Source organism: Pholcus phalangioides, unplaced genomic scaffold, assembly GCF_987345545.1.
Source record: "Pholcus phalangioides strain wild (caught in Gottingen) unplaced genomic scaffold, Ppha-v1.0 ptg000015l_1, whole genome shotgun sequence".
Taxonomy (NCBI): Eukaryota; Metazoa; Arthropoda; class Arachnida; order Araneae; family Pholcidae; genus Pholcus; species Pholcus phalangioides.
In genome coordinates this window covers 99032846-99047059 of record NW_028301608.1, presented here as the reverse complement: position 1 = coordinate 99047059, position 14214 = coordinate 99032846, and the positions used below count along the sequence as shown (strand labels likewise).

General features: G+C 36.1%; 1 protein-coding gene across 2 annotated transcripts in view; it reads left to right on the top strand.

Annotated features, from left to right (window-relative positions):
• The window catches only part of LOC149077163 (uncharacterized), a 43665-nt gene that overhangs the window by 27729 nt on the left and 1722 nt on the right, over window positions 1-14214 (top strand). For both annotated transcript variants that reach the window (XM_089244896.1, XM_089244895.1), the window contains exons 9-12: window positions 1961-2084; window positions 3960-4123; window positions 5002-5058; window positions 11467-11614. In XM_089244896.1, coding sequence (XP_089101022.1) covers window positions 1961-2084; window positions 3960-4123; window positions 5002-5058; window positions 11467-11614 — 493 coding nt within the window. The remainder of the gene's footprint in view (window positions 1-1960; window positions 2085-3959; window positions 4124-5001; window positions 5059-11466; window positions 11615-14214) is intronic.

The window sequence follows — 14214 nt, the reverse complement described above, 5'->3', positions numbered from 1 at the left end:
TTAAAAATTTCCAACCTCATCAAGGTTGGCAAAGTTTTGTCAAAGTGGGAAAAACCATGGTGTTTAGTAGTTTGAACTAGCAGTTTTTCCAATAAAAACCATGGAAAAAACTACAATGACAAAAATTTTAAGAATTTGAAATTGAAGAGAACTTTTACTCTTATGAAACAAGTTCAAAGAATTTTAACTTACTATACAAAGGTGAAGTATTTAAAACTAGATTTTTTTACCTCTGGAATCAGCTGTTTTCCTTTAGATCAGACAAAAGGGTTGGAAATAGATATGAATGAAAACCATATTTTCCAAGCAAGTTGCTTTTAAACAAGTTCTTAATATAACGCATGATTTTTTCTTAATAAAACAACTCAACAGCATGAATGATAACACAGTAGTGCAGTGAATACAGAGCAGTATTTTCTATCTTGCATGTACCTAAGTACCGCCTTGGTCAAACACAGTGTGAATAAAAACCCACGCTCTATGTCACAACTGCTAATATCTTCATCCTATAATTTATATTTTCTTCTAAAACACATCTTACAGGAAACCTTTTTAAACCCACTGATATAACGGGGATGTAGAAAGAAGGACTAGTTTTTGGAGTTGTATCACAGAAGTCAATGCTTGGAAAATTTCTGCTTGCTTCATTAGTTTCGATAAGGGTCAGTGAAGTTAGTGCTACATAGTTGCATTCCAAAGTATTAATCACCATCATTGGCTAACCTCCCTGTATTTTAATTTTCAACCTTTATGTTAAGATTTGTGTCAAAATTTTTATTGTTTGGAAGCTCTTAAATTTAAAGCAAATATTATGATAGCTTGCCATTTTAACATCAGATAATGTTGACTATTTCCAAGGATTGCAAAAGAGATGACAAAATCTCCAGAAAATGTTTGAAATTTGTCCAAAGGCAAGGTAACAAAGCTGTTGCCGCCAGGATGAAAGCACATAATAGAGAAACACAATCATAAACCTTACATTCTGGTTCTTTTGTAATATATACAATCTTTATTCTGCTACTGAAGTTGATAATCATGACTACCAAAATTTTAAACTCAACACTTCATATGAAACATTATCTAGTTCAATGTGTTATGCAAAAAAGGTCATCTGAGAATAAAAAGATGAAAAACAAATGTATTTTCGGCATGTAGCTTTTTTTTCCTGTCATTGTTGCTGAGGAACAGCTTGATAAAAAACATGCTTAAACAGTTTTGTTCATTTTCAATAATATTCATATGAAAAGTAAATAGTAAAAACTGTATCCATTAAAATTGTAGTTCTGATGATCGATAATTGCATAGCATCCATAATGAAATGTTATTTTCATTTTTTCCGTTTTTACAAATTTTTTTGCCTGGTTTTTTCTCTATTTCTTGCCACTGTCCCAGTAAAAACCCAACCCCAGTCCCCTTAAATAAGAATATGCAGTAACCCTATTTTCATAGTGACAGACTCGCATGGCGAGGACCCGGGTTCGAACCCCACCGTCACCATAGTGGTCGTCGGCTGAAGTTGATTTCTGTGGTTCCCAACTTTGAGGCACGAATGCGAGCTGATCTCCCCTTTAAAAAGTCTCGCCACAGAGAGCGACAGACCTGCAAGCAGTACAAATGTAATTCAATCATAACACATCACTCATTTCCCTTCTGAAATATAGATGGCAGCACTGAAAAATTAAACACAACATTACATATGCACTCAGACTGTTAGGTACACACACAGTTACACTTCCGGCACAATTCACTGGGTAGTAAATCGCCCAGAGATAGTGTTAGACCTGAGTTTTGCTCTCTTTGAAAGAAAAGAAAGAAAGTAACCCTATCTTTTTTTTAGACTATTGGTAATGTTTCCCTTGTTAGGTATAATTTTTTTTTTAAGTATTATTTGATCAGAAATAAATGTGAATTTAATGAGCTGACATTTATTTTATGGGAAAAAAATTCTATTGCTTTGCAGAAATGATTTATCGCACAGACTTACAAGATGTGCCTATGAATGAAAGACCGTGTTTGAGCTGGATACGGTTGATGGCTGCATGTATGAGGTATCCAACCAAGTATTCAGCGCTTCTTCTTCCAGAGTGAGTATATCAAAATTTGAGACTAAATGTGTTCAGTCAAGAGCACATCACTTATTGTTGGAATTAGAAACAGGGATAATGCTATCATTTTTTATTGTTTGTTACTTTTTTGCAAAGAACAATCAAATCAATTAATAAACTGGTTTAATGAAAGTTTACCATGTTTACTCATACATATGCATTATGCACTAACTAGAATCACAGATAATGTTATCATTTAGGTATTGTTGTCAATTTTACATAATACAGAATAGGCCAATATCATAACATGGGGGGAAAATTCGTTTTTAGTTATCGCAACTTCGGTTTATGATATCAGGTTTTTGTCAAAAGTTTATTTTCACACATTTTGAAGCTGAAATTGAACCAGATCCATTTTTTCCCATCATAAGTTGTTATTATCAACCTGCAAGACTATGTACAAGGTCAAAAAGTGTACCCCCACCATTGTCTACAAACATTTCCATACTCTGTTCAAAATAATGACCTATTCGGGTAGTAGTAGCTGTTATAATCCATGTGCACATGGAGCTAGAGATGTAAGGCGATAATATTCTTGGAGAACGAAAATATTCGGAGAATATTCTCCTGGATGTAAAACTTGGAGAATAATCAAGAATATTCATTTTTCTTTTAAATAATTAAAATTTTTTTACTATTTTTGTTTACATTGTGAAATAAAAACCAGTTTTCGTTGTATGAAACATTTACAGCAAAACAATTTTTGGTATGATCACCCCCAATGACTACTTTTAGTTTGAATATTCTCAGAATATTCTCCAGCTCATGATGACAGGTTTTAAAAGTTTGGTTATAAAGATTTTACAAACCTTTAGATCAAAACCTTAAAAAAATATTTTAAAATTAGATAAATTTTCAGAAATAAGTTCAAAACAAAAGAAATTAAATCAAAGTTGATTGATAAAGGAAACTATTCTTATATAATCACCTTCATTCTAAGATACAGAACTGTTGTTTCTTCAATTCACATACACTTAAATTCTGTATCACTAACATTTCTTTAAAAGTTGTGTAATTCAGCCCTGTTGGTTTAATTTTCTTGCTTTCAAACTTTAATATTGTGGTGTACAAACTTCAATATACCCGTCTTCTTGACGGGAAGAAAGACAGGGACAGAGAATATTCTCTCAAAGGACTACTATTGTATATTACTAGAGAATATTCCTATCAAAAATAATTATACAAAAATAATTATTGTTATTCTCAAGTTATTTATCAAGATTATTTATTATGATACACGTTATTAGATATATTTCTGATAATACTCTCTGGAAAGATTTCGGTAATTGAAGAATATTCTCTGGAAGGACTATTATTAATAACTTCCAGAATAATTCTTATTATTTTCTATAAGAATATTCCCCAGTAATTTATGAAAGTAGTCCTTCCAGAGAATGTTCTCAAGGATATTATATGTAACTATATATTATAAATAAGAGAATATTCTCATCAAGAACTTATAAGAATATTATGAAGTTATTTATAATAGTCCTAGCAGAGAATATTCTCCGAAAGATTATTCTCGAGAATTTTACATCTCTACATGAAGCCACTTTTGCAATTACCTATTTATACTGGAGACAAATGTAATGTGAAAAAAAAAGGCCCTCATTTTACTTCTTGATCAATTTCCTTCAGTTTCACAGTTACTCGACCGATGGACAGGAAATTGAGGGCTTTTATCTCTATCAATTGGAATGATTTTACTGAAAAACATTTGATTCAATAAAAAAGTTTAATTTAACATGTATATAACATGCACAATAAGTGTTGTTCTATGTTTTATTTTTTTTCAACTTTTTTATACAAAAAATAGCCCTATAAAACTGGTCACGTTTGGTGATTTTCTCGTAGGATTATGGATAAAATTGAAGCTCTAAGTGATGTCAAGAAAGTTCTGTTAACAGTAGTGGTGGGCATCCATACAGGAATGGGTCTTGCTAATGAGGAAGAGAATGAAGACCCTCCTCCTAAGAAGCGTGTAAAGACTGATATAAGTGAGAAGAATGTTAGGAGAGGTAATATTATGTCGATTTTGACACCAAACTTTGCTAACTTACCATATTTTAATGTGTATAAGGAATCAAAATTTTGTCCCAAAAATGGTGGGGGCCTTCTTATACAAAGATAGATTGTATTATAAATATTTACAAATTACTTAATTTCTTACAATTTACGATAAGAGTTACTCTGATTGTATACCATATGCCATAAAGTGTCTCTGATAAAGTATTTATCCCTCTGTGTAAAGTAGTTTACTACACAGAAAGTATCTTCACTGCAATTTCATTAACGCTTTAAAATTTTATATAAAGCACTTTTAAAATTTCAAAACACTTGTAAAAGATAGTACAAACAATGCTGTTAGACACCCTCAATAGATCAAAAACTGGAAATTATTGAGATTCTCTATTAAGAGAGAATCATATCCTCTCTTTAATTCCTGTCAAAGAGAGGAGTTTGAAAATGTATTGAAATTGATTTTAAGTGAAATATAAAAAATATTGTAGTAATTTTTCAAAATCTTCTAAAAAAATATTGTTATAGCAAATACATTGTATCGAAAGGAGCTTAACATTAGACTATAGACAATTCCAAATGATTTGAAAAAAATATTTTTGTAGAGAGATTTATCGTTATGGCAAGGTTTCACTGTGATCTTGTATATACTCGCTATAAGTACTTTTAATTTCCAAAATTTCTTTTTTTTCGCTTAAAAACAGATTTAGTGGGTTACCAGATTTAACAAGCATTTTTGCTGAAAACAAGCTCTTCATTATAAGCAGGTCCAACTGTGCATGTAATTGCTATGTATTTAGATTCGATTAGTACTGCATTTTCTAATTCCGTGATGAAAGGACATCAATCGATTCTCTGTCTCTCTTATTCCATTTAGCTTTCTCCACTGATTACGAATTCTGGAACAAAAGTACCATCCAAATAGCTGAAGATGGTAAGACCATTATAATTATTTAATTTTCTCTTTACATAAATTAATTTTTAATGGGAAGAAAAAAAAAGGAAATAAATTATTCATCTTGTGTATCATATTTTTAACACAAAAGCATTTATGATAAGATTGCTAGATTTATTTAAAATTAAAAACTATGTATTTTTATTTTTATAACAAGTGGGAGATCCATTGTTTATGTAAAAGGTAGATGACACCACCTACTGACTATATGTAATATACATAACTTGGAACATATATGTCACTATAACAATGGAACTCTTGTTACTCCTACAGTATCAGGATTATTTTCAAAAAGGACCATTATTTTTTCCCCTTTCTAACAGCACCCAACTATTAACATTGCCTTGCTATATCTACTGTACTTATCTTTTGTAACTGCCCCAGAAAACTCTATGAAATTTTTTTTTATTAAATAAAAAAATAGAATTTTTAAATTTAAATTAAATGACTGCTTATTAAATCTTGTTAATTATTAAGAATACATATTTTCATATCACCTACTTATTATTTTCACCTAATCTCTCAAATTTAATTTATCATTAATGAATAAACTACAAACGAACTACAAGCAAAAAATATTAACATCAAGAATCTGTGATTTTGTAACATGAAAGTTCATTGAGCCCAAATTAACATCATGGATTAACATTTTTTCTTGTATAAGAAAGTGGTTTTATTCACGAGAGTTCCCCCATTCCTTAAAGTGAATGCCTGGTAGCAACTCTGTAAATCACATATGGTGCAGATTTCTTGATTCACTCCGATGTTTAACCAAAGGGTCATTCAGCATCAAATAAATGAAAAACATTCTATTGACAAGATTGTTTCTTGCATAATTGATTGATGCATTTATTATGATGTGTTTCCAATGAACACATGATGGTGCATGGAGCTTTCTTTTATACCCCTCTCCCTTCTTTATTGCTCTAAAAACTTGGATTGAATGAGACAGTACACCAATTTGAATCAGCTTGATTTAAATCACAAAATTTAAATTGTTTTTTCTTTACATAACTTCAGTGATATTGAAGTAAAAGCAACCTGGTATGGTAGGCATGTTATTGATATGTGCTAAAGTTTGTGATTAAAAGAAGTATAGAAGATCTTTGGGGTAACTATAGACTGTGCAGACATGCCAACATTGGCTTAAAGCTTGTCAGTAGTGATGAATGTTCAGTTTTGCCATGGGGGTATGGTACCCCCAAGACAACATAATCATAGTACAATAAAAAACAATCACTCAAAAATTCTATATATATATATTTTAATTGAAAGAGATAGAAAGATGAACTTCTAAGTACCTTCGTAGATCGTTCAATAATTAGTATTGTGCCTGTCGCATATCATAGTGCACTTATGCTAATGGAGTTACAGTGAGTAGGTCGTCCCACAGACAAATGTTTATGAATAGTGTTGGGATTATAGAGCGGGTGCAAATTGCGGAAACAGGGAAAAATTTCAGAAGTTCGTGGTGAAACTTCTTCGGCTGATCAAACACAACCCTGTGAATCTCAGAAAAAAATGTATGCCTTCTGCTATTATAAAAAACATTGAATAACAAGGTTCTGTTGTGCCCGATGTAAAAAAATCCATATGTATGGATCACCGCTGTTTATTATGTGTCAATTGCTCAGAATAACTATTGTGTCATTTTCATTTCAGAAAATTAATGGTTAATAAACAGCTTTTCAGATTTAAAGTGTGTTTTATTGCTCCTTGTATTCTATAAAACAAAAATCATCAATATAATGTTTGTCTGAGAGACAAATGTTTATATGAATAGTGTATCTCCCATGCATGTTTATAAATCTAGGGTTGAATACAGCAGCTCATTGGCACTGGAACCTGGAATACTCAGGCCATGTTAGCCCCCCCCCCCCCCACTCCCGAAGCAACCTTCCGAGGTCGCAGAGTCACTGAATAATTTCATGAATATTCAATGTAATTTCAACCTGCATACTTCTTGTGGGCTGTATACAGTATATCATGTAGGAAACAACATCTGCATTAGTCGCATGCAAGATGCCGCGCAGTTCGGAGCTCTCTGATTTTGAGAAAGGTATAATTATCGGGTATCACAAAAATGACCGATCCTTAAGGGACATATCTAGCGAGCTGAAGTACCCAAAATCGACAGTGGCCTATGTGATTAAGAAGTGGAAGGTGAGCTGTGATTGTCGGAATTTGCCCTGAGTCGGCAGACCAACGAAACTGGGAGATAGAGACAGACGGGTGCTGTCCAGAGAAATTCGGAAGAACCGCACCCAACCGATGGCCCTCATCCGCGAGGAGTTTCAACAGGCATCCGGGAGTATTGTTTCAATGAATACCATCCATAAGGAAGCACATCTGATTGGTTTTCATGGTTGTGATGCTGCCCATAAGCCTTTGATCACAAAGTCCAACCGCGTTGCTCGGTAAATGTGGTGCAAAGCACATCGAAATTGGACCATAGATCAGTGGAAACAGGTTCTTTAGAGCGACGAATCAAGGTTCACCCTCTACCGTTCGGATGGCAGGGTCTGGGTCTGGCGTCTGCCTGAAGAACGTCTCCTGCCAGAATGCATTGTGCCAACAGTCAAGTTCGGCGGAGGTGGAATTATGGTCTGGGGGTGTTTCTCCTGGTATGGACTGGGGCCCTTGGTCCCCATTCATGGTAAGCTCAACGCCGATGCCTACTGCACTATTTTGGATGACAATGTGCTTCCTACGTTGTGGCAGTTTTACGGGGTGGACCCCTATTACTTCCAGGACGACAATGCCAGCTGTCATACTGCGAGGTTAACCAAGGCTTGGTATGGTGCCAATGGGGTTCATCGAATGGACTGGCCTGCCCAGAGCCCAGACCTGAACCCTATCGAGAACCTCTGGGACGAGTTGGATCCCTTAATTAAGGGGTACCCTACCCATCCAAAATCGGTGAAGGAACTGACATGTCTTCTCCAAGCCGAGTGGAAGAAAATACCACTAGCCGTCACACAAGGACTTGTGGAAAGTATGTCCCGGAGGGTTCACGCTGTAATTGCCTCTCGTGGAGGCTCTACCAACTATTGATTTTGAATAAAGTTAGTTTTTATTTTCTATCACAGGTGTCCAAATACTTATTGGTAGATAGTGTATATACAGATATCTAGCAACCCTAAACCCCCTTTCCCATCCCAGTTTTCTTCGTATCAGAGCTCCTAGGGCACCTATGACGAAACATTTTTTCAGACACAAGTTCCGCGAGCTCGACCATGCACTATGAAAATGAAGCCGGGTCCTGACCCAAAGTGCTGAACCACACAAAAACTTTTTTTTTTTTTTCAAACCGAGCACAACTCAGGTCTATTGCCATAGGCAATTTACTACCTAGTGAGTTGTGCCGGAAGTGTAAGTGCGTGTACCTAACAGTCTGAGTGCGTATCTAGTGTTGTGTATGATTTTTCAGTGCTGCCATCTATACCTCAGAAGTGAAGTGAGTGATGTGTAGTGACTGAATATTTGTACTGTTTGTAGGACTGTTGCTCTCTGTGGCGAGACTTTTTAACGGGGAGATCGGCTCGCATTTGCGCCTTGAAGTTTAAAACAAAAACCTGTTTTTAGCCCACAGAATGGGACGGTTTCAACGGAAAACTGGATTTTTGCTTGGGCCCCAAGTAGAACGGTGGGTTTTAGATGTGGCTTTACAGATCATCTACCGTGCACAGACATAAGAGATCTGCTTCGAGCTTGTCTTCTCTCTAACTCTTTCACTTAAGTATATGAATTAACGAATTCATCGTTATGGTAAAAATTGATTCAATTTAAAAAAAAATAAGTAAAACATTGCAAGAAAGTCGGACCCAATATTTTGTAAACCTACATGCACCTTGTCCATATTCCTCTGCGGAACAAGCTAATTGGTACATGTTGGAATGTATGTGTAGTGAATCTGACGTGAAGTTTGTTTCTGTGTAATGCTTATTGTGTGTAGTGCTTCCATCTGCCATCAATTTTTCCAACTATGAGTGAAGTGTAATGGTTGAATAATTGTATTGTTGTAGGCCTGTTGCTCTCTGTGGTGATGTTTTTAACAGAGAAATTTGCACGAATGTGAGCCTCAAAGTTGGGAACCACAGAAAACCAACTTCAGCCGACCACCACTATGGTGACGGTGGAGTGATTTTTTTAAACCGATTTCTGTAGTATTGGAAATTTCTCCTCAGGCCGACCGTAGAAACTATGGACAATCCGTAGCAGTTGGCAACTCTGATACTACTTTACTGCATACCAACTCTGGTCATATATCGCCATACGGCAATTTCCAACCAGTAGAGTTGGGTGGGAAATGGAGGCTCCATCCATCGGTGGTCCCCCTAGGCTCGGTAGGTAAAGAACTTGCTTCTGATGTTCTATGCCTTGATTCAAACCCATGGACGTTGATGGTAACCTTCATAGTGGAAGACGAGCATCTTTACCACTGCACGACTCTGATACTTGAACTTAATCCCTAAATACAGTGCAGAAAGACAACTTCTCTATTTCTAGATTTTGCGCATGCAAAAAAAATTGCAGAAAAAAAATAGGGAGTTGAACTAAGAACAATTAGCTAAACTGCACTAAGTATTTTCAATGCATTCAATGTGGCGCTAGGGTTCCCCCTGATTAATTAAGAATAACTTTTTGTATAAAGCCCTTGAACTCTATGCCCTAGTTGCTGATTCAAAATAATAATAGATGTTGTACCAACATAAATATCATTGGGCTTTTGACTTTACTTTTCGTATTAAAATTTTGAGTTCGCTCTTTTTTTACCAAATTTAATTGAATCTGTGAAAGAATAAAAATGTGTAACATATAAAGGAACATCATGCAAGTCGGAAACACATCCATTAATTGTGCAAGAAACAAACTTGTCAATAGAATTTGTTTTATTTAGTTGATGCTGAATGGCCCTTTGGTTGTGCATCGAATGAATCGAGATGTCTGCACCATATGTGTGATACTGAGTTGCCACCACTCATTCACTGTAATGGGTCTCATGAATAAAAGCACTTTTCTGTATTTTTAAAAAAAATGTTAATCCATGAAGTTAATTTGGGCTCGACAACCTTTCATTTTACATGAACACAGATTTTTGGTGTTCGTATTTTTTGCTTGTAGTTTGTTTGTAGTTTATTCATTAATGCTGAATTTGAGCAATTGGGGGAAAAAAGTAGTTGGGCGGTGTGAAAATATGTTTTCTAAATGATGAACAAGATATTTTTTTAATTATTAAGCAGTTGGTTAATTTTAATCAAAAAAAATCTGATTCTTTTTTTTTTATATCATAATTTTTTTCATACCCTGGAATGAGGTATTTGATTTCCTGACTGGTAATGACTCAATAAGGAAGAAAGCCCAATTGCAGAAGTAGCCCAGACCTTCCCGATCGATTGAAGACTTTCTCCTCTTTATGATGCAGATTTAAAAAATAAATATAATGAAACTAAAAAAAGCAACTTTATTTAAACCTTATTCCTTTATGATTTTTTAACGAGAGTGACAAAAAATGAAATTTCATTACATGCAAAGGCCTCGTAAGTTATGCACAAATGGTGTAAGTATTCACAGGAAATGTTTTCTGAAAAAAAACTGACGTAAGTCACCACTGAAAATGATGGCCAAAATAATTTCAGCTAATTCTGAATGGGTGCCACTGAAATCTGCTCATACAGTTAGACATGCTCAATACTGAGTTGACTGTGGAAAAAAAATTGTATTGCATTCAATAACTCAAAATTTACGGAACTTCTCATAAAAGATTAATTATCTCGAAAGCATATTTTTTTTACTCACACCACTCATGCGATCAACAGCTCACATATTTGTTGTAAAACTGCCAGGCCGAGTTGTCCTGCTTAACACCTCGTGGCAGAGGCTGAAACAAAGTGTGTGTGTGTACACCTAACAGTCTGAGTGTGTTATGTCTGATTTTCAGTGCTGACATCTATATTTGAGAAGTGAAATGTAATGATTGAATATTTTTTACTGTTGTAGATTTGTTGTGCTGTGTGGCGACACTTAATGGGGGAGATCGGCTCATATTTGCTCTTCAAGGTTTCTAGCCACAATGAACCAACTTCAGCCGACCACCACTGTGTCGCTGGTGGGGAGGTCAAACTCAAACCCTCTGAACCCGAACAATTTGCTACTAGAACCGTACAAATAGCCGCGGGGGGGGGGGGGGGGGAGGATAATTGTGGTCAAAGCATGTGTTGCCAACATATGTTGTAAAGAGTAAAATATTACCTTTCTCCTTATACATGGTTGTATCTTTATTTTTGTGGACAATCTACATGCAAAAAAAGAGAGAGAGAAGAAATATTTATTCATTTTATAGTTTTTTTTTAAAATCATAATGATGTAATTTCTTGTGTATGCTAGATATCGATTGGGAATCTACTCCATTGGGTATGGTATACAATCGCAAGCTGATGGATCCTCTATTAGAACAGAAATCCACTGACAAAAAATGTAGCAAGGCTGTTCTTCGAGGTGATTCTATTGAACATGACGAAGTTGTTGGATTTTGGTGAGTGACCCCTTTTCCATTGTTTGTTGTCAACATGATAAACATAATCTTGGCGGTTGTATCATGTTCTTGTCCTTGACATGAATCCAGTCCTCAAGTTGTAATAAGAACTAAAAAAATTTTCACTTTTACTGCAGATTATGCATAATACCCAACCATCGCGTTATTGGTAAATATGATAAATCATATGTACAATATGATTTATCATATTTACCAAGTAGTTTTTTACCATGTTTTTTACACATAGTACATATGTGTAAAAAATCATTGGCGGTCCGCTGGTTTGAGACCACTAATCAAACAATTAGACAACAAAGAGCCCCCCCCCCCCCCCCCCCCCGCTGTGATACATAGATCGGCGAAAAATCTCCTGAAGCGCTGAACGTTTGATTGTAGTTCTATTTGTTATAGCTTTTTTCCACCTTTTGGTGGTGTATCACACATTCTTCTTAATATATTTAGGAGAAATAAAGTACTATTTAGAACAGATTTCTTTTAGCAGACTTTTTATTTTCCAATTCTATAGCCTGCTACTATATGATATACTATACATGATAATTCATACATATATTATATCTTTATATTGAGGTCCGACTATATTCATCACCCATACTAGAATCGTTTGGATTTTTTTTTTATATTTATCAAATTTACCAACGACACTTGATTATTATGCATTTTCGCTGGTAAAAGTGTTAAATTGATCAAACTTACCAAGACGATTGGTGTGTACACATAATTACCAGTTAACATGTATAATAACTAATTTATCACATTAACTGTAACATATATACACTGAAGAGCCAAAAAAAACTGTTACAGCTGCCTGATATCGTGTAGGGCCCCCGCGAGCACGCAGAAGTGCCGCAACACGACGTGGCATGGATTCGACTAATGTCTGAAGTAGTGCTGGAGGTAATTGACACCATGAATCCTGCAGGGCTGTCCATAAATCCGTAGGAGTAAGAGGGGGTGGAGATCTTTTCTGAACAGCACGTTGCAAGGCATCCCAGATATGTTCAATAATGTTCATGTCTGGGGATTTGGGTGGCCAGCGGAAGTGTCTAAAGTCAGAAGAGTTCACTTTGTAGCAATTCTGGACGTGTGGGGTGTCGCATTGTCCTGCTGAAATTGTCCAAGTCCTTCGGAATGCACAATGGACATGAATGGGTGCAGGTGATCAGACAGGATGCTTACGTACCTGTCAGAGTCGTATCTAGACGTATCAGGGCCATATCATGCCAACTGCACATGCCCCATACCATAACAGAGCCTCTGCAAATGAAGGGAACTGTTCAACCAGCTTGAACAGTCCCCTGTTGACATGTAGGGTCCATGGATTCATGAGGTCGTCTCCATACCCGTACATGTCCATCAGCTCGAAGCAATTGGAACCGAGACTCGTCAGACCAGGCAACGTGTTTCCAGTCCTCAACAGTCCAATGTCGGTGTTGTCGAGCCCAGGCGAGACGTAAAGCTTTGTGTCGTGCAGTCATCAAGGGTACATGAGTGGGCCTTCGGCTCCGAAAGCCCATATCGATGATGTTTTGTTGAATGGTTTGCACGCTGACACTTGTTGATGGCTCAGCATTGAAATCTGCAGCAATTTGCACGTCTGTTTAATGATTCTCGTCAGTCGTCGTTGGTCCCGTTCCTGCATGATCCTTTTCTGGCCGCAGCGATGTCGTAGATTTAATTTTTTACAGGATTCCCGATATTCACGGTACACTCGTGAAATGGTCGTACGTGAAAATCCAAATTTCATCGCTACCTCGGAGATGCTATGTCCCATCTCTCGTGCGCCGACTATAACACCACTTTCAAACTCACTTAAATCTCGATAACCTGCCATTGTAGCAGCAGTAACCGATCTAACAACTATGCCAGACACACTTGTTATGTTATATAGGCGTTGCCGACCACAGCGTCATACTCTGATTGGTTCCATATCTCTTTATTTGCATACACATGCCTGTACCAGTTTTTTTGGCTCTTCAGTTTATATACACAGGGTGATTATTATTAAAGTTAGTTTTTGAAAAGGCTGTAAAAAAAAGAACCACTGATCAGAATTACCTGATATTTCACCTGAATATACATGAAGCAATGGTATTTTGTCTGGCAAAAGAAAAAAATTCAAAATTGACCAATAGATGGAGTTGTACTCGTCATAAGATGCAAATAAAAGATATGACATGCGCACCACACATTGCTATTGGGATAAAAGGCAGGAAAATGCATTTCCTATTATTCTCTGCATCCGAGAAGGTCGTCCTAATGTTGTTATTGAAAGATCGGGCTCTGCTTTTGCAACTTTTTCACAAGAAAGGTGGTTGTGTGGAATCTGTATTAAAGAAATTCCAGACATTAAAGGGTATTAGAAGTGGCTCTGGTCCGATGTCTGCAAACGGTCTAAAGAAGATGATTGCTAAATTTGAAGAGATGGGTTCGTTTGACGTGTAATGTGGCAGTGGGAGGAAAGCAATTGCTTCGACGTCTGTGCAGTGGAGCAAGTGGCTACAGCATTGCAGGAAGTGTCAAGCGGTGCTTTGAGAATGTGCAGTGCTGAGGGAATTTTCCGAACTTTAGACATGCCTGTC